Source organism: Peromyscus leucopus, chromosome 2 (genome assembly GCF_004664715.2).
Source record: "Peromyscus leucopus breed LL Stock chromosome 2, UCI_PerLeu_2.1, whole genome shotgun sequence".
Classification (NCBI taxonomy): Eukaryota; Metazoa; Chordata; class Mammalia; order Rodentia; family Cricetidae; genus Peromyscus; species Peromyscus leucopus.
Window position 1 is genome coordinate 81,651,371 of NC_051064.1, and position 27,799 is coordinate 81,679,169.

General features: G+C 39.8%; 1 protein-coding gene across 2 annotated transcripts in view; it reads left to right on the forward strand.

The window, feature by feature from the left end:
- The first annotated feature begins 5,990 nt into the window (after window positions 1-5,990).
- Frmd3 (FERM domain containing 3) overlaps window positions 5,991-27,799 on the forward strand; it is a 194,689-nt gene continuing 172,880 nt past the window's right edge. The window contains exon 1 of one of the 2 annotated variants that reach the window (XM_028873960.2): window positions 5,991-7,050. In XM_028873960.2, the coding sequence (XP_028729793.1) occupies window positions 6,904-7,050 (147 nt within the window). In that variant the 5' untranslated portion in view covers window positions 5,991-6,903. The remainder of the gene's footprint in view (window positions 7,051-27,799) is intronic. The other variant, XM_028873961.2, reaches the window with a different exon arrangement.

The window sequence follows — 27,799 nt, forward strand, 5'->3', positions numbered from 1 at the left end:
CTTATTTTACTTACCATAACATCCTTTAGATTTTTCAATGCTCTAAGAGACCATGTAGCTTTACTTTATTCATGTATCACAGATGTCACATTGCCTTCATACTTGATCATGTGATAAACACTTAGGTCAAGATTTTGATTTTACAATTTTGAATGACACTTCCATGAACATGAGAGTTTGGATTGCCCTTGAACTTATGGATGCCAGTTTCTTTTGCTATCTTTCCAGAAGTGAGTCTTCTGTATCCTATGGCAATTTGATTTCAGTTGCTCACAGGCCCTCCATTTCATTGCCCATGTTTTCAATGTATGTGTTCCAGATGATGAGCGATACTGAGTTGGTTTTATTGCTGTTGTTTTGTTTGTTTGTTAATTTTTTCAGTCAGGATTTCTCTGTAGCCTAGGCTGGCCTTCAGCTCATCTTCCTTTTGCCTCTACTTCCAACTGCTATGATCAGAGATGTACTAGGATTTATTCACTAAACTATTGGTTATTTGTATGTTTTCCTTTGAAAAACATCTGTTAAGGCACTTTGTCCATTTTTTACCTTCTTGCTATTAAGTTATTTCAATTCCTTATATGTATCTTCTCTTGCTTTGTTTTTTCATTACTTTTATCATGCAGAAGTTTTTCAGTTTTGTTTATCAGTAATTCTATTTGTCTGTTTTTAATTTCATTGTCTGTACTTCAAATCTCATGTCCAAAAAAAATCCTTGCCCATAATATCTAAATATGCAAAGAATTAAAATACTGGACACCAAGAAAACAAATAACTCAATTAAAAATTTGAGAACTAAACAGAGAGTTCACAAAAGATGAAACACAAAGGGCTGAGAAATAAGGAAATGTTCAACATCCTTAGTCAGCAAGGAATTGCAAATAAAAACTACTTTTCATTTTACACCAGTCAAAATGGGCAACATCAGTAAATGACAGTTCATGTGGTGGTTCCTCAGAAAGCTTGAAATAGATCTACCTCAAGATCCAGCTATATCATTGTTGAGAAAATACCCAAATGATTGTTCATCCCACTATAGAGAACTTGCTCAACCATGTTCATTGCTTCTCTATTCATAATAGCCAGAAACCGGAAATGTAAGTAAATTTGTTGCAACTCTGTTGGTTTGGTCCCAGATTTTGGCACCAAAATGTTGAGTTTTCGAACTCTGGGGAGAGGTATCCTGACTACTTGGGAATCAAGCTATGGCTGGAGCTTTGATGAGACAGCATTCCTGAAGGGTGAGGTAGCCCCTTAGAACAGCTGACAGCTAGAGGGCAAGATATCCTGGATACCACAAGCCACTTAGGACAGCTCTGATGGCTGGCGGGCGGGGTGGGCTGGGGTGGGGGGTATCTCAAAGTGCAAGGTATCCTGGATGCCACAAGCCACTTAGGGCATCTCTGCCCTGGAGGGGAAGTTTTTCTCACTACTCAGGAGAGTCAGGCCTGGAGCTGACAGGACAGCTCTGCAGGGCAGGGTATCCTGACTGTTCGGGAGAGTCAGGCTATACCTGGTGTGATGGGGGATGGTCTCCCCCCAGGATATATCAGTCCTGCCCCTCTCCTGCTTCTCCAGCCTAAGAAGTTGCTTCCTTTGCTTCACTCTGCAAAAAGGGAAACCCCTGCAGAAATGTAGTAATCTTCTCTGCTTCTGGAGAAAAGTGTTACTTTTTCAGCTTTCCTTTGCTCTCTCCCTGAGGGACATCCCAGCAAGGATCTTCTTTGTTTTTAATTTCAGCTCCTCCTTGCACTGTCCACTATGGGACATCTCAGCAAGGATCTTTTATTTGCCAGTGAATGAAGATCTTCACACCCAAAACTCTTTTGAGAAAGAGATTTATTTGGGAAGGAGGGGTCCAGGAGAGTAGCTGCATCTACCAGGGTGGAGAGAATGGCCCACAACTGACCAGGCAGGACAGTTTATATAGGATGTCTTGGGGGCAAAGTCAACCAGTGATTGGTTAGGTTTTTTTTCTGCCCAGGAATTGGTCAGTTTTGTGAGCTAGGGGCAGAAATTGCCCTGATTTCCATTGGCATAAATTTTAGTTTATTGATACAAACTTGAAGTTAATTTCGTTATACTGTATATATATATATTCTTGTTTGAGGTATTATGTTTATGTAACTCATTTAAAATTTTAATGGATAATTAAAAATAGATTAATAATTAGTCATTTGTGATAATCATATTTGTAGCCATGTTAGTTAAGTTTTCTAGGTATACATAGATATATTTCAGATAGATAGGTAATCTTCAAACACTTCATAGACCTAGAGAATATGGCATTTAAATAATTTAGAATTCTGTTGACATGAGACACAATTGCTCCTGACTGCACCAATTTGATCCTGAGAGAATGTTGGGCTTCTAAGACATTTCCATTTGGAAGTTTGTCTTCTTGGCACAAAATGGCCTACTGGGCAAAGAACTGCCCTTGCCTTGATGGCTGACATTACGAATGCAATGCTGTCCTTCCTGGACAAGCAGGACACAAGGAAAGCGACCACTGTACTCTGTCAAGACAGGGTAAGATGGTCTTTCAGAATTCCTGCTTCTGAAAATGGTCTGTCAGATACTCTAGGCCTGTAGCCAATTTGAATACACCAACAATGCTGAAAAACATTAGGTGACTGTCCAGGTTGCCAGCTGTCTTGGTCTACTCTTGCAAGATTCTTGAAAGTTGCTTGCATCCATCTACCATTTCTCAGGTACCATTATATTCCTTCTCAGGTCTTTGATGTGGTTAAAGACTAGATAGTTGTAATTTCCTCAGTTATGATAAAAGATAAGTTAGATATAAAACCTTAAACTCACAAATATAAGATAGATAGGACATCTTTTTTAATATTGTAACTGTAATTCTTGCTTGATAATTGTTTTGTTATATGTAATTTTACTATGTTAAAGTTAAAACCTTCCTTTTTAAAAAAAAGAAGAAAAGGGGAAGTGCTGTGGATATCACTCTATATAAATAAAACACTGATGGCCAGTGACCAGGCAGGAAGTATAGGCGGGACAAAGAGAGAGGAGAATTGGGGAAACAGGAAGAAGGAGGGGGAGACACTGCAGCCACCGCCAGGACAAGAAGCATGTAAAGACACCGGTAAGCCACCAGCCACGTGGCAAGTTATAGATTTATAAAAATGAGTTAATTTAAGATATAAGAACAGTTAGCAAGAAGCCTGCCACAGCCATACAGTTTATAAGTATTATAAGCGTCTGAGTGATTATTTTATACGTGGATTGTGGGACTGCCGGGTTGGGTGGAACCTGAAGAGAAGCCCTCCAGCAACAACATCCCAGCAAGGATCTTCTTTGTTTTTAATTTCAGCTCCTCCTTGCACTGTCCACTATGGGACATCTCAGCAAGGATCTTTTATTTGCCAGTGAATGAAGATCTTCACACCCAAAACTCTTTTGAGAAAGAGATTTATTTGGGAAGGAGGGGTCCAGGAGAGTAGCTGCATCTACCAGGGTGGAGAGAATGGCCCACAACTGACCAGGCAGGACAGTTTATATAGGATGTCTTGGGGGCAAAGTCAACCAGTGATTGGTTAGGTTTTTTTTTTCTGCCCAGGAATTGGTCAGTTTTGTGAGCTAGGGGCAGAAATTGCCCTGATTTCAGAGCCAAACTGTTTCTTTCACTGGCCTCTCTTGACTTTTTGACACTACTATAATTGTTAAAAAAATTTCTTAATAATAAAAAAAGAAATTTTCTGTTCATTTTACATACCAACCACAGATCCCCCCTCCCTCCTCCCACCCTCCAGCCTTCCTGCCCCAACCCACCCCCCATTCCCACCTCCTCCAAGGCAAGGCCTCCCATGGGGAGTCAGCAGAGCCTGATATACTCAGTTGAGGCAGATCCAACGACCCCCCCCCTTGCACCAAGGCTGTGTAAGGTGTCCCACCATAGGCAGTGGGCTCCAAAAAGCCCACTCATGCATCAGGGTGGGTATTGATCCCATCTTCAGGGGGGACCTTATGCAGATCAAACTACATAACTGTCTTGCTTATGCAGAGGGCCTAGTCCAATCCCTAGGAGGCTCCACAATTTCTGGTCCACAATTGACTAGTTCCCACCAGTTTGGTTTGGTTGTCTCTGTACATTTCCCCATCATGATCTTGATGCCACTTGCTCATAGAATCCCTCTTCACTTTCTTGGACTGGACTCCTGGAGCTTGGTCTCGTGCTTGGCTGTGGATCTCTGCACCTGCTTCCATCTGTTACTGGATAAAGGCTCTATGATGACAAGGTACCCACCAATCTGATTACCAGGGTAGGTCAGGTCAGGCACCCTCTTCACTATTGCTAGTAGTCTAAGGTGGAGTCATCCTTGTGAATTCCTGGGAACTTCCCTACCTTCTGGTTTCTCCTTATCCCCATGATGACTCCCTCTATCATGGTTTCTCTTTCATTGCTCTCTCACTCCATCCCTGTTCCATACAGCTGGATCTTATGGAGCAGTTTTCTTAATTGAGGTTCCCTCCTTTCAGATAACTCTAGCTTGTGTCAAGTTAGCATAAAACTAGCCAGCACGGGAAGGATTAGAATGTTTGACCTTGTTGAAGGAGTTGAAGATGGGGAGAGGCGTTGAAGTTTCAAAAGTCTGGTGCCATTGCCAGTGTGTTCTTTGCTTTCCCTTTGTGGTTCAGAGATGTGAGCTCTGAGCTGTTGCTCTTGCCATGCCTTCACTCTGTCATCCTGGACTCTAACCCTTTGAAACTGTAAGCCTCATTAAACACTTTCTTCTATAAGTTGCCTTGATTATGGTGGGTTTTTTTTTTCACAGAAATAGAAAAGTAACTTATACACCACCTTCACTCGACTAGAGGTAGAAATGCACCTTATATTCATGTCTCATTGCACTGACAGCTGCAGTTCACATCATCCTATGACCCTCAAATCTGACCTATCGATTCCTATCCTATGGAAGCTCACACACGACTGACATCTAAATATCTCAAAACCATAATTCAGGTCTCATAATATATGTTGAGCTTGAATGAGAATGGTGTCTATAAGCTCATACATTTGAATGCTCAGCTACCAGGGAGTGGCATGTTTGAGAAGAATTAGAAGGGTTGGGAGGAGGTATGACCTTTTTCAAGGAAGTATGGAGCTGGGGGTGGGCTTTGAGGTTTCAAATCCAGGGCCAGACACAGCATATCTCTCTCTCTCTCTCTCTCTCTCTCTCTCTCTCTCTCTCTCTCTCTCTCCTCTTCCTATTACTTATAGATCAGAATATAGCTCTCAGTTACTGGTAGAGAGTCATGCATGCTGCCAATGTTCCTTCCATGCCCCTGCCACGATGATAATGGACTACCCTCTGAAACTGTAGGCAAGCCCCTAATTAAATGCTTCCTTTTGTAAGAGTTGTCATTTTCATGGTGTTTCTTCGCAGCAATAAAGCAGTGACTAAGACATAATGTTATATTAAATGCACACTATTTTTTTTTTATTTGAGACATTCTCACTATCCAATCCAGGCTGACCTCAAATTCTTCATCCTCCTGCATCATCATCTCTAGGACAGAGATTTCAGACAACCTCTCTTAGCTTGATAGCTTTTGCAGTTTAGAGGACTGAGAAGCTGAGCCTGATTATAGGGTGATTATTACTGCTGGAAGAGCAGACGAAAGAGGGTGCAGACAGAAGGAGAACTCCAAATGCACTTCAGACTACAACCAATGCCCTCTGAGCCTCCTTCCCTGCACAGCACAGGATATCCTTTTGGATGAAGGCACTCTTCATGTGTGGCAAACCGTGAAAGAACTGACAGCTAGCAACAAGTTCTCAGGCTAACACCCGTTCTTTCTTCACTGGAAAAGAAATAGAGGAACAAAGCAGCTTTCATTTAATTCCTATTCCCTAACATCCCACCCTCCGTCTCGAAGCTCCACCCACCTACACAGCGGCAGCCTCTCTACCACCCCTTGAACTTAGAGCACTTCACACAGGGGCAGGCGCACCTTGGGATAGCAATGAATTCCTGGAGAGTAGCAGGGAATTCCAGGGTTTCCAGCACCCAAGAGAGGAGACTAAAATAGGATGGGAGGCTTCTTTGTCACTAGATTCCTATGCAGTTGGAGGTGGAGGAGGCTCTCTCAGAGGGGGTGGGGCAGAATAGGGCTCCTAGTTGGTGTCTAAGAGATACTGTAATCGAAGATCACACTGCTTAAGAAAGACAATTGCTTCCTAAGGAAGGAAGAAGGGGGCTGATCTGATTAACTGAACCAGCGACTTTGAAATCCTCCAGGAATATCCGAGAGTTACTACGGCCCTGGGCATATGCAATACCTGTGCCTCCTGCCATTGTCTGGGACTCCCTGCCAGCCCTACAGTCCTCCACCAGCTTAATGGAGGTGTGTGGAGTGCTCTCCACACTGTTGCCCGCCGGGACCCGGGATTTTACAGTGCAGGGCACCCTTGAGTCCCAGGGAAGCAGCAGGGCAGGGACCATCTATAGCAACCACGATGGGAGGAGGGAGGAGGTGGCCAGCAGGAGGAAGGCAGCAGGGCCTATCCTGACGCAGCAGCAGCGGTGGAGGAGGCCCCTCCAGAGATGCTGGGCGTCAGGATCCAGCCCGTCCTCTGCCTCCTGCCTCCTCCGGCCTCGATCCCTAGCAGGGTCCTCGGTTCCAGCCGCCCTCAGCCTCAAGCCAAGGGAGGTGCCCTCTGAGCTAGCTACGGAAGGAGGCGGGGACTGAATCGTCTGGGGAGGAGAGAGAGGAACGGACGCTCTTCGAGCTGGTGGCTGCAGGCGCCCTGGGTTGCCGCCGTCTCCCTGGGCGGAGCTGCACCCGAAGCCCGGACTGTATTGAGAGCGTGTGAATGTCCGCGTGGACTAGGGCCGCGCGGGCCCCGCGCCTCCTACGGCTCGCTCCCGCGTGCTGCTGTGTATGTTCGCTTCTTGTCACTGTGCACCGAGAGGCAGGAGGACTATGAAGATGATTCACTTTCGGAGCTCCAGCATCAAATCGCTCAACCAGGAGATGAAATGCACCATTCGGCTGCTAGACGACTCGGAGGTTTCCTGCCATATCCAGGTGCGGTGGCACAGGGGAGGATGAAGAATGTGCGGTATTCGCAGGGTACAGGAGTGAGTAAGGGGGCTCTGAGGGTAGCCATGTGCTGGAAGGAAACCCACCTCATCAGAGAAGCCTGGCTAGAATGCGGGATTTGCTTCAGTCTTCAAGATAGGGGCTTTGGCCCTCTGTAGTCATCTGCTTTGCATTATCCTTGCCTCAGACCCCTACCCTGACATGTACCCTGTGCTCACTTCGCGTTGCTCCTAGGCTGAGGCGGTAACCAGATGTCTTGCTTAACGCTGCAAGCTTGCTTGGTCCCTTTAGAGCCTATCCCACCAGACATAGAAGCTATGAGGGTATGAGGGTCGGGGAGACATTTGCATGCTAACCCCCCACATGGCTATTTTTTTTCCCTCACCCACCACGTGGAAAAGGACTCCACCAGCCAGGGCTCGCCTTTCTGTTTCCCGCGCCCAGGCCGTTTGGGAACCTGCTTCTTGTGCCCTGCTGTCCCTCTGCCAGTAGTCTGTACTTCTCTTGTGGGGCAATGGACTTCCCCAAGTTTCCTCGAAATCTTGAGCTTCCAGCCTCGAGAGATGGGGTGCACGTTATAATTGAAGTGGAGCTACCTCAAAAGAAGGTGAAGTCTGTGCTTCACAGAAAAGAAAAAATTCATAAGGCTAGCAAATGGGTCCTGCAAAGCTGGATATTGGGTAAAAGAGCTTGGATTTTTGGTGACTATTCACTGTGGTCAAGTTGGAGGAGAAAGGCACGTTGCTTATTATTTTTATTGACCCTCCCTTCCTTGGGAGATAAGAGCCTTTGGCCTTGCAAATATTTTGTAACCTGCTGCTGCTGCTGCTGCGGGTGGTGGTAGTGGGGTGTGTGTGTGTGTGTGTGTGTGTGTGTGTGTGTGTGTGTGTGTGTGTGTGTTTCGGTGCACTCACACACACTTGTGTTTCCTTTAGCTGAGGTTGCTCTGGTAAGTAGGTGTGCGCTCCTCCCATGACCTCATGTGGCATGCACATTCTGCAAAACTTGTATTGGAACTAAGCACTGCTGGCATCAGTTTAAAATCGAATTCTTTATTTCTAGGATACCCTCTTCTGGTCTACTACATTTAAGGTTCTAAGACCCTTGCCTGTGGTAGGAGAATGGATTAGCACCTCCTAGAGGCCGAAATCCACCTCTAAGTTGTACCTGGATTTTTAAAAAGATTTTTTTATTTTTTTTATTATTATTATTATTATTATTATTTTTTTTTTTTTTTGGTTTTTCGAGACAGGGTTTCTCTTGTGTAGCTTTGCGCCTTTCCTGGAACTCACTTGGTAGACCAGGCTGGCCTCGAACTCACAGAGATCCGCCTGCCACTGCCTCCCGAGTGCTGGGATTAAAGGTGTGCGCTACCACCGCCCGGCAAAAGATATTTTTAATTAAAATTAAAGTTATATCACTTTCCCCCTTCTCTGTCCTCCCTCAACCCCTTCCAAGTCTCCACTCTCCAACTTTTTCCATGCTCCCCCAATCACATTCTCAAACTGATAGTCTCTTTTATTATTACTGTTACATATGCACAGCTACATAGATATAACCTGCTGAGTGTGTTTTTGTTGTTTGTGTATGGTTTCAGGGCTGACCACTTTGTATTGGATAACCAATAAGGGGACTGACTCATCTTGCTCTTCAGCACTAATTAATTGCCCGAAGTTCTTTATATAGAGGCGAGGCTTTGTGAAAACATCCTCCTTCTCAGTTAGTATGCTTATTGATATTGCTATTGTTCAGGTCTTGCTTATGCCATTTCTCTGAGAAACTGTTTCACAGCAGAAATCCTGGTATTCAGCATCTTACAACCTTTTGCCACCTCTCACACAATGTTCCATGAGCCATGGATGCAGGACCCTTGAAGTAGATGTATCCTCTGGGGCTGGCCTCCCCACGATCCTTGATCTTTGGATTGTGTCCAATTGTGATTTTATGTGATGATTTCCATTTGCTGCAAAGAGAAGCTTCTTTAATGAAGGATGGTCGACACATTTGTCTGTGGGTATAAAGGATAAGTTTTAGAATGTAGTTAGGAGTTATATTGGTCTTCCCAAGTGGTAGTAGTAGATTCTCTCCTAATATCCAGGACCTCACCAGATCTGGGAAGCTGATTTCTCTCCAGTTGAGTGGAATTTCCATTCACCAAACAGTTGTTGTTGCACCTTTATAAATATTTACTCCTGCTGGTCACTGTTGTGGCTCTTGTGAGTCACAGCTCAGAGGGGATTGTTAATTGTGTCTCTCCTACACTGGTTAGTTTTATGTCAAACTTGAAACAAGCTAGACTCATTTAGGAAGAGGGAATGTCAACTGAGAAAATGCCCCATCTGATTTGCCTGTGGAAAAGCCTATTGAGCGTTTTCTTGATTGATGATTAATGTCAGAGGACGTAGTTCGCCTGGGGGGGGGGTGCCACCCCTGAGCTGGTGGTCTCCTGGGTGCTAGAAAACAGCAGGCTCAGCAAGCCATGAGAAGCAAGCTGGGAGGAGCAAGCCAGTAAGGCCTGCTATTCCTGGCCTCTGCTTCTGCTCCTGCCTCCAGGTTTTTGGCCTGATTGAGTTCCTGCCCTTCCTTCCCTCCATGATGGGCCCTTACCTGGAAGTGTAAACAAACATAAACCCTTTCATCTCCAAGTTGGAGGTTTTAACCACAGCATTAGCAACCTTTCTAACACACTTCTCTTGGGAGTTTTCATAGTGCCATAATATTTCCTGGTACTATGGAAGCTAAACCACAGGAAGGATTTTAGGTCAGAACCAGCTTGAATAAAAATAATCTGAGTTCTGTGTCCTAAACATGCAGTGTCTTCAGCAATAGGGGCTTACCTTCAACTTCTGAAAGGCAACAATAGCAACAGCAGTATTCTATATTGTTTTGGGAATCCCTTGGACTACCCTGACCAATCATTCAAAGGGAGATTTTTCATACCTGATCCTGAGAGTTAGTTTGCAGTTCTTGTGGAGGCCTTGTCAGCCTCTTGTCTGTGTGTGTGTGTGTGTGTGTGTGTGTGTGTGTGTGTGTGTGTGATGTATAATTTAGGCAACTATAAAATAAGAAGGCTTTATCAAATAACCTTGGTGGTTTTTGTCACTTCTCATTCCTTCTGCTTCTGTACCGACCTCCCTCTCCCCTTCCCAGTTGGAGCTTCTCACCCCATTTTTCTGTTTTGACCTTCATTTTATTGCTGTTCCCCTCTCAACCCCTCCTGCCCTGTGGTCCCATTATGCTTTCCTGGTTTCTGTAGTTACTCCATGTTGCATACTTACTTCTGAAGATTTGGAGCAATGGGATGTCTGTTATGTTTTTGATTGTGCTCATTTGGGTCATTTCTTTCTTTTAGTTAGTTGCTGTCTGTTAATCTCATTTATCTTCTCAAAGAATGAGTTCTTAGAATGTTTTTATTTATTAATTTTTATTTATATTAACATTTTTCGTGAAATATATTTTGATCGCATTTTACTGTCCCTCAACTCCCCCCGTATCTCCCCACCTCTCTCCTCACACAACTTCATGTTCTTTTTCCTCTTTCTTTCTCTGTCCCTAAAAAAATAACACCCCAAAAACAAAAAAAAGAAAGAAAATCAAAACAAACAAATGAAAAACCAGTAACACAAAGAATACCAAAACAAACGAACAACAACAAAAAAGAGTTTAAAACAATGGAGTCCATCTTCTGTTTTCCAACTTCTTCTCTTTCTTGCTTACTGCTGGTTTGAGGTTTTTTTTTTTTTCTTATTTTTCCACATTCCTGAGTTGCATCATTTGTGCACACTATTTCTGATTTTTTTTAATTCAAGGCACTTACAACTAGAAACTTTACTCTTAGGATTGCTTTTAATGTGTCCCAGAGGTTTTGTTGTGTAATATTTTAATTTTTATTTAGTTCCAGGAGTATTTTAATTTCTTTCTTGATTTCTTATTAGACCCATTCATCATTCATTGATATGCTGTTTAATCTTTGTGAGTTTATGCACCTATTAAAGTTTTGTTTACCATTGACTTTAAGTTTTATTGCATAGTGGTTGGGTAGGATGCATAGGATTATTTCAGTTTTTCTGTATTTGTTAAAGTTTGCTTTTTTTGTCCCAGTGTATGTGGTCCATTTTAGAGACGCTTCTATGTACTGCTGAGTAGAATGCATATTCTTCAGTGTTTGCATAGATTAATCTGTACATATCAGCTAGGTTCATTTAGTGTAAGTTGTCATTTAATTCTGAAGTATCTGTTTATTTTCTGACCAGATTACCTATCTGTTGGAAAAAGTGGAATGTTGAAATGCCCTTCTATTACTGTGTTTGTTTTAAACTGTCTTTAATTTCATTCCTATACATTTTATGAAATTGGGTGCACCAGACGTTGGTGCATGTGTTTGATATTGTCACCTTTTCTTGATTAAATGATCTCTTGATTAGAATGAAGTACACTTCTCTGTCTTTTTTTTCCATTAGAATTAGTTTGAAGTCTATTTTGTCATTTGGCAAATAACCCATTCCTTCTTTAACCCATTTGCTTGGAAGGCATTTTTCTATCCTTTAACTTTAAGGTGTTGCCTACTTTTTAAACTGATTCCTGTAGACAATAGATACATGGATTTTTGTTCCTTAATATATCCAGCTAACTTGTTTCTTTTGATTGAAGAGTTGAGACCATTTACTTGCAATTATTATAGAAAGGTGCATATAGATTGCAATTTTTGATGGTTTGTTTTCTTAGTTATGGTTACTGTTTCACTAAATTATAGCTTCATTTATTTCTGTCTAGAATTTCTTGGTTGTGCTTATTCTCTTTAGTTCTAAGAATTGCTTGCAGGGTTCTATTTACTTTGTAGTGTTGTTTTATATGAATTGTTTTAGCCTTGTGGATCATGAAAAGTTTTGCTCTCTCCTTTGACTGTGCCAGATAGTTTCGCAGGGTATATTAGTATAGGTTGGCAGTCATGGTCATTTTGAACTTGTAGTACGTTTTTCCAGGCTCTTCAGGCTTTCAAAGTTTCCATTGAGAAATAAGCTATTGAGCAGAGCATAATGATGCATGTCTTTAATCCCAGCACCCAGGAGACAGAGGCAGGCCAACATCTATGAGTTCAAGGTCAGTCTGTTTTACATAGTGAAACTCCAACTTGAAACAACAGCAACAACAAAATAATAATAAGAAAGAAAGAAAGAAAGAAAGAAAGAAAGAAAGAAAGAAAGAAAGAAAGAAAGAAAGAAAGAAAGAAAGAAAGAAAAAAAGAAACCAGCTGTTATCTGGATGGGTGTAACTTGTGGTTTTTTTTTTTTCTCTTGTAGCCTTCAATATTTTTTCTTTGTTCTGTATATTTATGTTTGAACTGTGAAATGTTGTGGGTGTTTCTCATCTTGTCTTGCCTAGGGGTTCTGTATGCTTCTTGTATCTGTACAGGTTTGTCTTTCTGTAGTTTAGGGAAGTTTTCTCTGTGATCCTGTTAAAGATATGATCTATGCCATTTACATGGAATTCATCTCACTCATCTATGCCTATAATTCAGATATGGTCTTTTGATGGCGTGCTACATTTCACATGTGTTCCTTTCCTGTGCTTTAAAAAGAATATTTATATTCTTTGTCTATTTCACTGCAATCTGCTACTTTATTGTTGTCTTGATAGTCTATCTTCTGTATGATTCATTTTACTTGAAAGGCTTTCCTCTGTGTTTTCTAACTGGGATGTTGCATTTTTCAATTTCATCTTCATATCAGTTTGTGTTCTCTTTAATATTTCTGTCCTCTTTATTGAATTCAGTTTTTAAATCCCAAATTATCTTTCTCCTTACATTCAGTGTGTGTGTGTGTGTGTGTGTGTGTGTGTGTGTGTGTGTGTGTATTCAATGCATTTATTCTTATCCTCTTGGAGTTCAATGAAGTATTTCTTCATGCTTCTTAAATTCCTTTAATTCTTTGATGCATTTTATGATTGTTCTTATTAAGTTCTGTGTCCTGGGGTGATTGTGTCTAGGTGATTTTGTGATTTGATCTGGATTTATAGACTTCATTGATTATCTGTCTGTCATGATAATCTGACCTTCCTTAGATTGAATCAATGTAGGAGCTTCATGGTCTGATCTCAGCCAGGTTGGGTTCACTGTTTAACTAGACCATGCAAAAATGTCTCCCAAACCAAAGGTTTTAAACTAAGCCTTTGCGTGCAGAGATGGCAGTAGGTAGCCAGAAGGATGGGAGAGGAAAGGAGCATCTCACCAGTCAAAAGTGGCTCTTGGACAGAGCAGTTTCAAAGATCATTTATCTGGACTTAGGCTTATGGGTGTGAAGATGGCCATAGGCTGGGGGGGGGGGTGTGGTGAGGGGGGGTGGAAAAGTGATGAGAAAGGCAAAACCAACTTAGCCAGAAAAGGTGGCTCACAAACAGTTTTTGCAGGAGGCACATCTGGACCCAGGCCTGTGCTGAATTGGGGATAGGGGAGAAGTTTTGAGGTTGGCAGAGGATTGTAAAAGGAAGACTTCACTTACAGGGCAAAGTTGGCTGGTGAACAAAGAGCGATCATAGGATCCTAGTCTGGAACTAGGCTTCTTGAAACTTTTGTTTAATTATTTATTACAGGGATTTATGACAGGAAGGCAGTTGAAACTTTTGTAAACTGACATTGGGGTGAGTTTCAGTGCAGGGTATAGTTCCCTACTATCTGCCAAGAAAAGCTGCAACAGCAGGGGCTGGAAGTGTGTTCAGATCAAGGCATAAAGAGTGCTGCCTCCGGAATAAGTCAAAACACTCAGGTTGCAAATTTGTGGGTTGCTCATTAGTCTGCTTTCTAGAAATATAAATTCTGAGGAAGGTTCTACTACAAGGAGCACTCAGGACTGTTGTGTGAGATCGTGCAACTGCATCCAGTACCGTTTTTCAGTGTCTTCTGTGTTATCCCTTTTAAAACTATAATATCCAATACATAATATAAGAGTTACAGATGGGCATTATTTAGATTTTATGGATAAGAAAACTGAGATACTGAAATATTAACCTATTTGTCTAAAAGAGATTGAGCTGCTGGCATTCAGATCACAATTGTCTGGATCCAAAGCACTTGTATGCCTTTGGCATACTACTTCATGTTCAAAATAATTAAATTTCAGTGAGTTTTCCAACACAGAAACAGATGAATCCATAGAAGGCTGCCTGAACTGATTTGAAGACCAGTAGGGAGTCATGTCTTGCTAATTTGCATATGGATCAAGTTCAGAATCTGGCTGGAAAGCTGGCATTCCAGAGCTGATTGGAATGCCACAATCCAAATGCCACTGGGAAAAATACAGCAAATACTGTATTTTTCTTTAAGAAAACTATACTTACATGCAGTTAGGTTCTACACACTGTATTTTTATGTTTCAAATCAGGTAATCTTCAAATTATCCCTGTGAATCAAAAGATGAACTGTGAACCAAACCAAGAACTAAGAGAAGATTGCCTGGCTATGCTCTGATTACATACTATGATGGTCAGGGGACATGTGGGTTCCCAATTGTTCTCACAAGCAATGTTGATTCTGGAGGACACTACACAGTGTGTTTTTGTTGTAACATGAGCTTTGGAGCCCTTTGCATTGGTGATTTTCCTCACAAGCATAGGACAAAAGGAGAGGAGTATTTCAGGAAAAAAAAAAAAAGTGTAGCTCATTCATAAGATGAGGAACTTTTGCATAGTTACTTAGTTCGGATGATTACATTTTCAAAGATGAATTAAAATTTAAAAAAATACTCATTTCAATTTATGCAATTAGTATTTGCTAAATATCTTCCATATGTCAAACACAGAACTAGGACTAAAAATAATTTTTAAAAAATTAGGTTAGTTAAGAGGCCCTTGATCAGTTTGGGAAAGATGAACAAAATTTTTATTTGAGAACAAAATGGCATATAGACATGGCATAAAGACTGTTATATGCAGGTAAGAATGTCTGGTTATAAATGAAACTGGTAAATAATTAAAGGATCAGTGGACAGCATCTAGAAACGGGTTAGAAATCCAAATCTAAGGGTCATTTTAATGATCTGCTCTAGAATCTTCATTTGGATGGGAGCATAGATGATTGCCAGTTGACTTCTATTTATCTTTTTATATTTTTCTTGATACAGTAACCTAGGCATAAATAACATAACTGGATGTGGGAATGAAGGCTGAATTAGAGGCCAAGATGATTAGAATTAGTGACTAAAATATTGGCAAAGCCCTTTCAAAAACTACTCACATGTTTGTTGTGGCCCAGTATGTACTATATCATGCCTCATGCTACAATTTGGAGTATGAATTCAAAGGCAGGGAAGATAGTTAGCCATAACAGATCATGGCTAGTGTCTAGCATCTTAGTTAAAGTTTTTATTGCTATAAAGATACACCATGTCCATGACAACTCTTATAAAGGAAAAAACAGTTAATTGGGGCTGGTTTACATTTTCAGAGGTTTAGTCTTTTATTATCATTGTGTGACATGGTGGCCTGCAGGCAGACATGGTCCTGGAGGAGTAGTGGAGAGTCCTTAGGTGTTGATGTACAGGCAACAAGTGGTCTGTCTTACTGGGTGGAGTTTGAGCATAGACCTCAAAGCTCACCATGACATGACACATTTTCTCCAACAAGGCCACACCTACTCCGACAAGGCCACACCTCTCATTATTGCCACTCCCTTTGGGGACCATTTTCTTTCAAACCACTACAACTGGATTAGTTTACTCTTTTTCTAGAAGTATAAATTGCTGATTAAGAGGCTAGGCCTTGATTTTTAGAGTTAATCTAGAATCTCAATGTTGACTGAAACAAGATCTTCACACACAAACAGAAATTACAGTATCATTTACTAATGAACATCATTATAAAATTAATCTCTTCAAAAATGAAAAAATGAATTAGCTCTACTTATGTAAGTTGGCTACTTATTAACAGACTGTCTAATAATTCTGCTTTGGTGCTCCTATCCAACAATAGATTTTATTATTTTATGTATACATTGCTGACTATTGGTTTGAAAGTTGTGCAAATCTTTGTGATCTGAAACTCTACACAGGCAAGGTGGTATTCTTAAATTCTTGTATTTGGCAAGGTTATCATGGAGTAATATGTTTGGAGTTTAGGTTTGCTTCAACTGTACTAAATCATGCAATTATTTTGCTTTTGAAGTTCCCCTAATGGTTTGAGTGAAATTCATATCTTTCCACTGAAAACTTTTTTAATATAAGAGAAAGACAGTGCTAGTGAAGTCATGGGTCTTGGAGAAGAACTTATTATTATCACCTTACTAAACCAGTATAAACCCTAACTACACTCTAAATGTTTGTTCATATACTTCCAAATAAGCATAATCCTCATCCCTCATCAAGGAACCTACTCTTTGCAACAGATGGACTGTTGCAACAGATGCAACCACTACAGAAAACCATAGCCAATCAAAATGCAGAGTTGTAGGGCCCAGTCCCATGGGATACATCTACAAAACAACTCCTGCACCCAAGGCTCAGGGATCATTGTAGAAGAGAGGCTGGAAAGATTGTATGAGCCAGGTCAGCGAGTTCATTTTGAGACTCTGTCTCTTAGCAATGTCAGAAGCTACACACATATGTACTACATATGTACTACACACAATATGACTTCCTAAATACGAACTGAACAAAGATGATACCATTAGACATGCCAAAGTGGACAGAGGATAGACCACAGAAGGCCTCATCCGTACACAAAGAACTCAACTAACAGATGCTCAGAGAGGAAGAAATAGTCTTCCAAAGGAAAGAATACATCAATTAGTTGGTTATTCAATACTAAATGGTCAGCCCTGAAAATATGTAGAAGAAACATTATAGAAACAAGTTGTATGTAGAAATACATATGCATATACATACATGCATGTAACAATAATCAATGAAAAAAGAGGCCATGAAATTGACAGAGAACAAAGAAGGGTATATGGGAGGATTTGGAAAGGAGGAAAGGAAGAGGGAAATTATTTAAATTTATTATAATCTCAAAAGAAAAAGTATAATTTAAAAAAACCAACAACATAACATCACACCAGTGTTAAGAGAAAGCAAATGGATATCACAGAACTATTACCTTCTATTTCCTTCAGTATCTATGCACACATTCACACATATATTCATATATTAATATATTGCCATCTTATATAACTACATACTCTCCTTTGTGTGCCAGCATGATAGAGGTATTGCTTAGAGTTCAAAATTTCAAATTAATCCCCATATAATTACAGAGAGGAACACAAAGATAGTATCAATATAATTCCTGTCTATCTTCTAAAATGCTTTACCTTGTAATCCTAATAAATACTCTGCAAGTCAGTTCAGTTCTTGCATTGTCAGGCCCTGGTATTTAGTGCCCTCTAGGAAATTAAGAGAACATAATGTTTTGGGGCTGAGCATGAGCTACAAGATTGCTTGACACTTTTTTTTTTCTAGAAGGCTTAGGGTGAAGGGTAATAAAATCACTGGAGTCAGGAGAAAAAAAGATAAAAACAAAACTTTGTGTTCTTTCATAGCACCTGGAATTTTATTTGGGGTAGCTTCACCTTTTGAGTTCCCAAACCTCAAAGGAGATGTGTTTCTTCAGATGGCTGTCCTGCCACATGGTTGAGGGGCACCTTGAGTGATACTTTTTGCTTCTATGTGTGGAAAGAGTTTTTCCACCAGGTGTAGAAGGCACCTTCTTGCTCAGTGCTGATTAAGAAGGGTAAAGAGGGGAAATGCACCGTAATTCAAGGGCGGTTACAGAAGCTGAGTTTGCAGGTCCAGCTGCAATGTGACCACCTGAGAACAGCAAATTAGAAGAACAAAGCAGTTTTAAACATATGCCACAAAGAGTAGGATGGCTCAGGTTTCTCTCCAAATTGAACTTTGAAATAGAAACATTTTCATGGTGTTACTAGAAATAAAATCGAGAGAAGAGGCAGGATTTAGTTTCATACCTTTAGGATATTCCGCTATTAAGGCAAAATCCAATACTTAAAAAAATCCATCCATCCATCCATCCATCCATCCATCCATCCATCCATCCATCCATCTACCCATCCACCCATCCATCCGTCCATTCATCCAGCCATGCATCATCCCAACCATACACCTTTTTAAAAAAAACAAACATTTTCCCCAGGGGATATTGGATTTTGTAAGTTCTCAGCTAGGGTTTTAAACTTCTATGTGTTTTTGGAAGTAGACATGGTTCCAAAAACTGTGATTGTTGCTATTGCAATTACTTTTTAACTACACACCAGGAAACTGGAAAAACCTTACTGAGGCTACTAACCTCTTTTAAGTATTAGGATGTTTCTGAGGATGGCTAGAAGAGAGTGGTATAAATAAATGTAAATGTTCCAGGAAATACGTGTTGGATAGAGGTACAAAAACTTGAAAAGGCCTCTGTAGGGGCCTTCTCTGGATATCTGAGATACAAGAAGATAAATTAGAACATGCTCTAATAAAGAATACAGACACATAAACCGATTCAACACAGTAATATTATAATAGAAAGATGCCAGAATGCTATTGGAACTCAGAGAGGGGGCCCTTAGTAAAGTGAAGATGAGACTGGGAGAAGGCATGAGTTTCCATTAACCTCTGTTGTTTCCTTCCAAAGCTACCACTTCTTACAGGGAAGTTTTTTAAATAGATCACTGACATTTTCATCCTGACATCTTCTTACTCACATCTAACTTAGTTCTTTTTCTTGCAAACATCTCAGGAAAATTATAACTTATTATTGTGGGGAGGTCTTTATTTTTTTTCTGGTTTTCATTTTAGCCTTGGTTTTTATTACTGAGTTTTGAAAGAGAAATAATCCTAACAGTCTAAATAAAACAAGCAAGATACATGGAATTCATTTTTACAAAGAGAGGAGGCTAAGCCAAATAACAAAGCCCACGGCCCTTGAAAAGATGGGAATTCATAGTTCTCCTTTTTCTGTTATCCCCTCCCTCTGCCTCTCCCAAGGTGGAACTTCCAGGAAAATGATAGGCATTTTTTGGAAGCCTGCTATACCCAGAAATTTAGTCTGCTATAAGTAAATGTGCAAGATATAAAAATATGAATATGGTTTTAAGTACACCTAAAATTGAAAAGTTCATTAGGACAAAGGTTACTGGTATGTTCCCATGGTGGGAATTCCCCAAAGCCAATTTGAAGTAACCCAACAAGAGGTGATTATTATCATCTATTATTTTTATTATATTGTATTAAGGACCCTGAGATGGCCCATCTGAAGTGAACACTATTACTTGTCTTTAAATCCTTTTTTATAGACCATCACTATTTTTATGACCATCTAGAATGACCTATATCATCTGTTGTTTTGATTATATTGTTTTAGGCATACTGTACTTCCTAAAGCTAAGCTCTTTACTCACATTATAAAATGTGATTTCAAGATAAATCACTTTCTGCCAGATTTTAATGCTGCCATCTTTACTGGAGCAGTGCTCTAATGCAGCATGAGGAAAGGACAGGCGGGCTTTTGCAGGGATGGTGTGTGATACACATTAAAAAAAAAGTAGCCATTGTCCAAAAACTGGCAGGTGGGCCGTGTGAAAGGGTGTAGTTTGAAGGACATTCTAGGAAAAGGCCAAGTGTATGGAAAGAATTGTCATTTATGGGGAATTGAAAGACTTGTACTGCAGTTTATAAAATACAGTAAGGTGTTGGTAATTGTCTGCTTAAGTGGATAGTGTAGTATATAATTAGAATTCTGAAAACATTATTGGCCATTTTTGCCAGGAAAAAATTAAGACTATTCATCAAGGTATGGTTTGCTTGGGCCAAAGAGAACTGAAGGAGTGTTTATTCTGAGTAGTTATTGGGTGACACTGTTCATGAAGAGATGTAAACAAATGTCTACTTACCAGACAGGACCAGTGACAGACCAGTTAAAATATATCAAAGTCCAACGTGGGGAACCACTGAGTTTTCTTGAGGTTGCTTACAGGACTTCTTCTTTTCTAATTTGTATCCCCTTGATCTCCTTTTGTTGTCTGTTGGTGTAGCTAGAACTTCAAGTATTGTTTTGAATTGATATTGAGAGACTGTACAGCCTTATCTTGTTTCTGACTTTAGTGGAATTGCTTCGAGTTACTCTCCATTAAATTTGATGTCAGCTATCAGCTTGCTGCATATTGCCTTTATTGTATTTAGGTATGTTCCTTGTATCCCTGATCTCTCCAAGAATTTTATCATAGATTTTTATCAAAGGCTTTTTAGCATCTAATGAGATGATCTTGTGTGTGTGTGTGTGTGTGTGTGTGTGTGTGTGTGTGTGTGTGTGTGTTTTCCTTTCGGTTTGTTTATATGATGGATTACTTTGACAGATTTTTCATATGTTGAACCATCACTGCATCTCTGGGATGAAGCCCGCTTTATCATGGTGGATATTTTTCATGTGTTCTTGGATTCGGTTTGCAAGTATTTTATTGAGTGTTTTTGCATCAACATTCATGAGCAAAATTGGTTTGTAATTCTTTCTATGCTGAGTCTTCGTGTGGTTTGGGTATCGGGGTGTCTTTAGTCTCATAAAATGAATTTGACAATTTTCTTTTTGTTTCTATTTTGTGAAATAATTTGAGGAGAGCTGGTATTAGCTCTTCTTTGAAAGTCTAGTAGAATTCTGTGCTAACACTGTCTGGCCTTAGGCTTTTTTTGGCTGGAGGGGGAGCTTTTAATGACTGCTTTTTTTTCCTTAAGGATTCTAGATGTATTTAAATTGTTTATCTGATCTTGATTTAACTTCAGTAAGTGGTATTTATCAAGGAAATTTCCATTTCTTTTAGATTTTCCAATTTTGTGAAGTACAGGTTTTTAAAGTCTAACCTAATGATTATTTGAATTTCCTTGCTGTCTGTGGTTATATCCCTCTTTTTGTTCCTGATTTTGTTAATTTTAATATTCTTTTTCTGCCTTTTTAGTTAGTTTGGATAAGGGTTTGTCTAGCTTGTTGAGTCTCTCAAATAACCAACTCTTTGTTTCATTGATTCTTTGTATTATTCTTTGTTTCTATTTTATTGATTTCAGCTCTCAATTTGATTATTTCCTGTCATTTACTCCTCTTGGGTTTGTTTGCTTCTTTTTGTTCTAGAGTTTTCAAGTGCACTGTTAAGTTGCTGGTATGAACTCTCTAATTTCCTTATCAAAAAGGCACTTAGTACTATGAATTTTCCTCTTAGCACCACTTTCACTGTGTTCCATATATTTGGTTATGCTGTGCATTCATTTTCATTGAATTCTAGGAAGTCTTTATTTATTTCTGCCTTGACCCTCTGGTCATTCAGTAGACTGCTGTTTTGTTTATATGAATTTAGTAGACTTTCTGCTGTTGCTGAAATCTATGGTGCTCTGATAAGATACAGGGGGGTATTTAAATTTTCTTGTATCTGTTTAGACTTGCTTTGTGATCAAGTATGTGATCAATTTCCGAGAAGGGTCATTCTTCTTCAAAGGTTCTACCTTCAAAGGAGAAGGTATATTCTTTCATGTTTGGGTGAAATGTGCTGTAGATACCTGTTAGGTCCATTTGAGTCATAATATCTGTTAGTTCCACCATTTATTTGTTTATTTTCTGTCTAGATGACCTGTCCATTGATGAAAGTGAAATATTAAAATCTTTTACTATTAATGTGTGACATTTGATGTTTGTTTAAGCTTTAGTTATATTTCTTTTACAAATGTGGGTCCCCTTGTGTTTGGAGCATAGATGTTCAGAATTGAGACATTGGTTGATTTTCCTGTAATGAATATGAAGTGTACTTCCCCATCTATTGACTAATTTTGGTTGAAAGTCTACTTTGTTAGATATTAGAACTGCTACACCACCTGGCTTCTTGGGTCCATTTGCTTGGAAAATCTTTTCCCAACCCTTTATTTACTTTGAGGTAATGTCTATCTTTGATGTTGAGGTGTGTATGTGGCAGAAAGATGGATCCTATTTTTGTATCCATTTTGTTAGCCCATGTCTTTTTACTGGGGAATTGAGTCCATTGATATTGAGAGGTAATTCCTGTTACTTTGCTGTTGTTGTTGGTGGTGGTGTTGGTAGTGCATACGTATGAGTGTGTGTGTGTTTGTGTGTGTGTATGTGTGTGTGCATGCACACTTCCCTTCTCTTTTTTTTTTTTTTTGGTGTGAAATTATTAATTTCTCGTGCTTTCTTGGGTGTAGTTAACCTCCTTGGATTGGAGTTTTCCTTCTAGTACCTTCTCTAGGGCTGGATTTGTAGATAGATGTTGTTTAAATTTAACTTTGTCATAAAATATCTTGTTTTCTCCAGCTCTGGTGATTGAAAGTTTTGCTGGGTATAGTAGTTTGGGCTCGTATCTATGGTTTCTTAGAGTCTGCAAAACATGTGTCTAGGCCCTTCTAGCTTTTAGAGTCTTCATTGAGAAGTTGGGTGTAATTCTAATCGGCCTGCACTTATATGTTACTTGGGCTTTTTTCTTTGCAGCTTTTAATATTCTTTTTTTGTTCTGTATGTTTAGTGTTTTGATTGTTATGTGGCAGGGGAACTTTCTTTTCTGGTCCAATCTATTTGGTGGTCTATAGGCTTCTTGTACCTTTGTAGGCATCTCCTTCTTTAGGTTAGGGAAGTTTTCTTCTATGATTTTGTTGAAAATATTTTCTGGGCCTTTCAGCTGGTAATCTTCTTCTTCTATTCTTGTTATTCTTAGGTTTGGTCTTTTCATAATGTCCCAGATTTCCTGGATGTTTTGTGTTAGGAACTTTTTATATTTAACGTTTTCTTTGACCACTGTATTAATTTCTTCTATTGTACCCTCTATGCCTGAGAGTCTCTCTTCCATCTCTTGTATTCTCTTGGTGATGCTTTCATCCGTAATTCCTGCTTGCTCACCTAGATTTTCCATCTCCAGGATTCCTTCAGTTTCTGTTTTCATCATTGGTTCTATTTCCATTTTCAGGTCTTGAACAGTTTTATTCATTTCCTTCATCTGTTTGCTTCTGATTTGCTGGATTTCTTTAAGAGTTTTATTCATTTCCTCTTTAAGGCCTCTATCATTTTCATAAGAGTGTATTTAAGATCATTTTCTTGTGCTTCAGCTATGATGGAATATTCAGGGTTTGCTGTGGTAGGAGAGCTGAGCTCTGATGGTACCATACTGCCCTGGCTATTGTTGATTCTGTTCTTATGCTAGCTTTTAGTCATCTGGGTTTTGGGTTGTTATAGGTGTCATTTTCTGAGTTCATCTTTATTGGATGGATTTTTTTTATGTTTTTTTTTCCTTTGTTTCTGCTTTTTATTGGTCATCTGGCCTGAGTGGCCTGTGGTTTTGGTAACAAGTGACTCTTCATGTGTAGTATATCTCTGCTGACATTTTGGTGACTTATGTGGCACCTGGTATTCCAGGTACCAGCTTGGTCTCTGGGGTTCCTAGGACCAGTTTGGCCTCTGGCAGAGCAGAAAGTCTTCTGCCAGAGTTGTGGGCCTTGGATTCCCAGTAAAAGAATGGCCTCTTGTAGAGCAGGCGTCTTCTGCCAGAGTTGTGGGCTGGGATATAGAGCCCCAGGAAGGGGGTACTGTTGGGAACTATTGAGTGGACTTCAACGGGTGTTAGCAGGTGGTAGGCAGTGTCTTACCAGGGGTTCCTAGTACCAGCATGGTCTCTAGTAGAACAGGAATATTCTATTGGAGTTCTGGGATGGGATAGCCAGGAAACAAGTCATTCTTAATTACAGGCCAAGACATTAGGAGATCTTGCCAAGGCAACTTATCGTTTTCACCTATTAAGGTGGTATTGAGCCCCGACCTGACTTGTATGAGCAATTTCCAAGGGCTCCAGGAAATAACATCAAAGAGAAGTGTAAGAAGTTTAAAAAGGCCTCTATATGCACATTGTACAGTTTTTCAACAGACGTTTTTTAAAGATTTGTTCTGTTTCTGTGCTGGCTGGTAGGTACTAGCTCATGTGGCAACTGGACACTTGACTGGTAGGAGTCTGCAGCCGAATTTTCAAGGATATTCATATAAAATTCCCTACAATTTAAGTACCACCTGGTCAGTCCCACAGCAGCGATTAATCTTGGAAGTGAACAGGAAATAATGGTCCCCTTTAGGGGTAGAGCAAGAAATCCTCATTCTTGTACTTACATGGCCATTTGAATGTTGCTGAGCATGGCTCACATTTTAAAACCATAGGAAAATTTGTAACATGTATACACACTTTTATTCTCAGAGAGTATTTGGGGGATTAGATAGAATTTTAGATTTTTCAGTCAATGTCTGTATCTTTTTTGAAGTCTAGGAAAGGAACAGATCCACTTACCAGGCTGAATAACAAAGAAGTCTAGGACCTTGCTCCCATTTTCATTGTTCTTTCTACTTTGTGATAAGTTACTATTCTTGTAGGCATTGATAATATGCTATATTTTCTCTGTGTCCCTAAATGTAAATGACCTACAAATGATTAAGTGAGTGGAAATTCACTCTAGTATATACTGAAGAATAAACAGTACCTCTCAAATTAGTTTTTCTTCTCTTATTGATTTTGGAGATAATATCTTTTATCTTTAGTAATAAAAGCACAAAAAAATCCAAATAAACACAAAAGATCACCCAGTGCAAAGTCTCCTTCTGCTTATGACTCTAGTTAATGCTTAGGGCCCCCACTTCCCACAGCAATGTTTTGTGGACCTTGGCCGTTTAACACTTGCACATCCAAATATCAAATGTGTTGGTTTCCTTCTATCAGGTTTTCAATACCTTTAGAATTTTGGTGCCCACATAATGTATATATTTTCCTTATGGATTTATAATTGTGCTAGTAGCTGAGTCATATCCTGTTTTGATGGGTAATCTCTACTGCTTTTTTAATTATTTCTTTCTATTTCCCTTTTTTGCAGTATTATTGGAGTAGATGAGGAGTCTTCCATGTCCTTCTCCTTCTATTCTCATCTCCCTGTCTTAGAGCTTTTATATGTTTGCAGAGAGGACTCCACCCACCCACAATAGGCCATGTTTAAAATTTCACTTTTTCTGTGATATGTGTAAGAGCCTTCCCAAGGTAGAATGAATTAGATTCTAGACAACATGGAAGTGATGAAAAAAGAAAATAAGCCTGTCCTCCACAAGGAGAATAGCAAGGAAAGCCTGGGGATATGTACCAGTGTGCCGGATGTATGAATGACGATGGAAGACCCTGTGGCCAGGTTTGTAATCAATGGACTGATCAACCAGCAACCATTTACTTATTTATTTATTTATTTATTTATTTATTTATTTATTTTTGTGCATACGTGTGTGTGTGTGTGTGTGTGTGTGTGTGTGTGTGTGTGTGTGTTTTGTCTGGATGTATATATTTGCACCGTGTACATGTCTGGTACCCACAGATGCTAAAAAATGGTATTGGAACTCCTGGAACTGGAGTTGCAAATGGCTGTGAGCTGCCCTGTGGGTGCTGGAAACTGACCTCAAAAGCATCAAGTACCCTTAGCCACTCTAGTTCCTGGACTAACATTTTGTTGTTATTGTTTCTTCATTACACACACTGTGTATTTCCTCTTTGCCACATATTCATAGCACCTCTTCTTGTGGCTAACTTGCTTCTTTTGTGGGTATGTTTGTTATCATTAATCTACATTAGTTGGCTGCTCCATAAGGGCTATTATAGAACACTGTAGGGTCAATACAAATATTGATTAAATGAAAGAATAAATGAATCACTTGCCCAATTGTAACTACCAAAATAATGAGCCCCCTACATGTATCAAACCCTACACTAATCACCTTGCATCTAATCAAAACCTCAAAAGAAGCCTTTGGAAATAGTAATTAATATTCTTATATTACAAGTAAAGAAATGAGCCATAAAAATGTTGGGTATTCTGCCCTAAATCACAAAGACAGTTAGTGGTAGACTGAGGTTTGCACCTGGAGCTGCATGAGCTCTTGAGGTTTAAAAAAATTAAAGTATGAGCCAGGTTGTGACAGTGCACGCCTTTAATCCTAGCACTCAGGAGGCAGAGGCAAGCAGATCTCTGAGTTTGAGTCTAGCCTGATCTACAAAGCTAGTTCCAACATAGCTGGGGCTACATAGAGAAATCTTGTCTCAATAAAACAAACAAAATTATAGCATGATCCCTAGGGATACCTTTCTGCAGGGAAAGCAGGGTTTTGTTAGATGTCTGTGGTTGACGATACACTAGGCTGCCGTTCCTGAAGAGCTTAAGTGGAAACACACAGCCCCATCAGTGTGCAGTGAGGAGCGGGTTTGTCCATGACCTGGGTGGATATTTTAGCACTTGTGAATTATTCAGATGCTGAGGCAGAGTGATTCCCTGCACTGAATCCTAAATGAGTGAAATTCAAGCCCAGAGGCTCTGCCACTACTGAGCTTTCTTTCTTCTTTTTTTTTTTCTATTAATAGAAGGAGAAAAAAACAACCTTGAAGCTAAGTTCTTTCTGCTTATTATCTCTCCCTCCCTTTCTCTCTCTCTGTGGTGGTAAGAACTGAACTCATATTGTACATACTATTAGCCATGTCTTCCCCCCAGAGTATTTCTTAAGGTGTTGGTGCTAAGGGAGCTTTCCTCATACCTTTTAAAAACAGTTTATTGGAATAGAATACAGATAATTTATAAGCTAATATTTAAAGTATACAATTCCACAGTTTCAACTTTTATTACATTTATTTATTTATTATTTATTTAGTGTGTGTGTGTGCGTGTGTGCGTGCGTGTGTGTGTGTGTGTGTGTGTGTGTGTGTGTGTGCTTGTGTCATGGCATCCATGGGGAGGTAATGTATGAGTGTGGTGGTAATCTAATTGTACTGAAATATTATTTTGATTGTATGTTAATAAATAAAGTTGTCCGGGGGTCAGAGCTATTAGAGCCATAGCAAGAGTGTGGCGGTGGTGGCACACGCCTTTAATCCCATAGATATCTGTGTGTTCAGGGATATAGCCAGCATTGGAGACATATGCCTTTAAGACCTAGGGGGCTGTACATTCAGACAGTGACGAGGCAGTCATGTGTTTGGGTTTACAACCAATGAGAAGGCAGAACAACATACTATAAAAAAAAGAACAGACAGGAAGTAGCTCTCTTTTCGCAAAGCTGGGACAGCAGGAGGAAGGGTGAGATTTTAGCTCTGAGCTCTGACCTCTCGGCTTTCTCCTTTACATTGTTTCTGTGTTTCTTATTTAATAAGACGGTTAGTTACATCGACATATGAGAGTCAATTTTCTCCCTCTATCATGTTGGACCTGAGAGTTGACCTCAGGTGATAAAACACTTTTATCTATTAATTCATGCTTCTTGCCTCAGTTATATGTTTTTGAAGACAGACACTGAACTCTTCATTCATGTCCATAGTCCATTCTAGAATTTTTCATTACTAGCAAGAATCATAACTTTTCACGCTGCCAACAATACTTGCACTTCTCCTCGGCAATCAGAAACTTACCTGTGGCACTACATTTTTTTCCTTTTTTGTACATGTCACTTAAATGAAGTCATTCTACATGGTTTTGTTATTGTCTACTTCCCGTTTGCAAATGTTCTCAAAATTCATTCATGTTATAGAATCTGTCAGTGCTTTGTTTCTTTTTACAGCCAAATAGTATTCACTTGTGTGTACCACAGTTTATATGTTCATTGATAGATACACATTCAAGTTGTTTGTTTTTTACTATTAAAAACAATCCTTGCCGGGCGTGGTGGTGCACGCCTTTAATCCCAGCACTCGGGAGGCAGAGCCAGG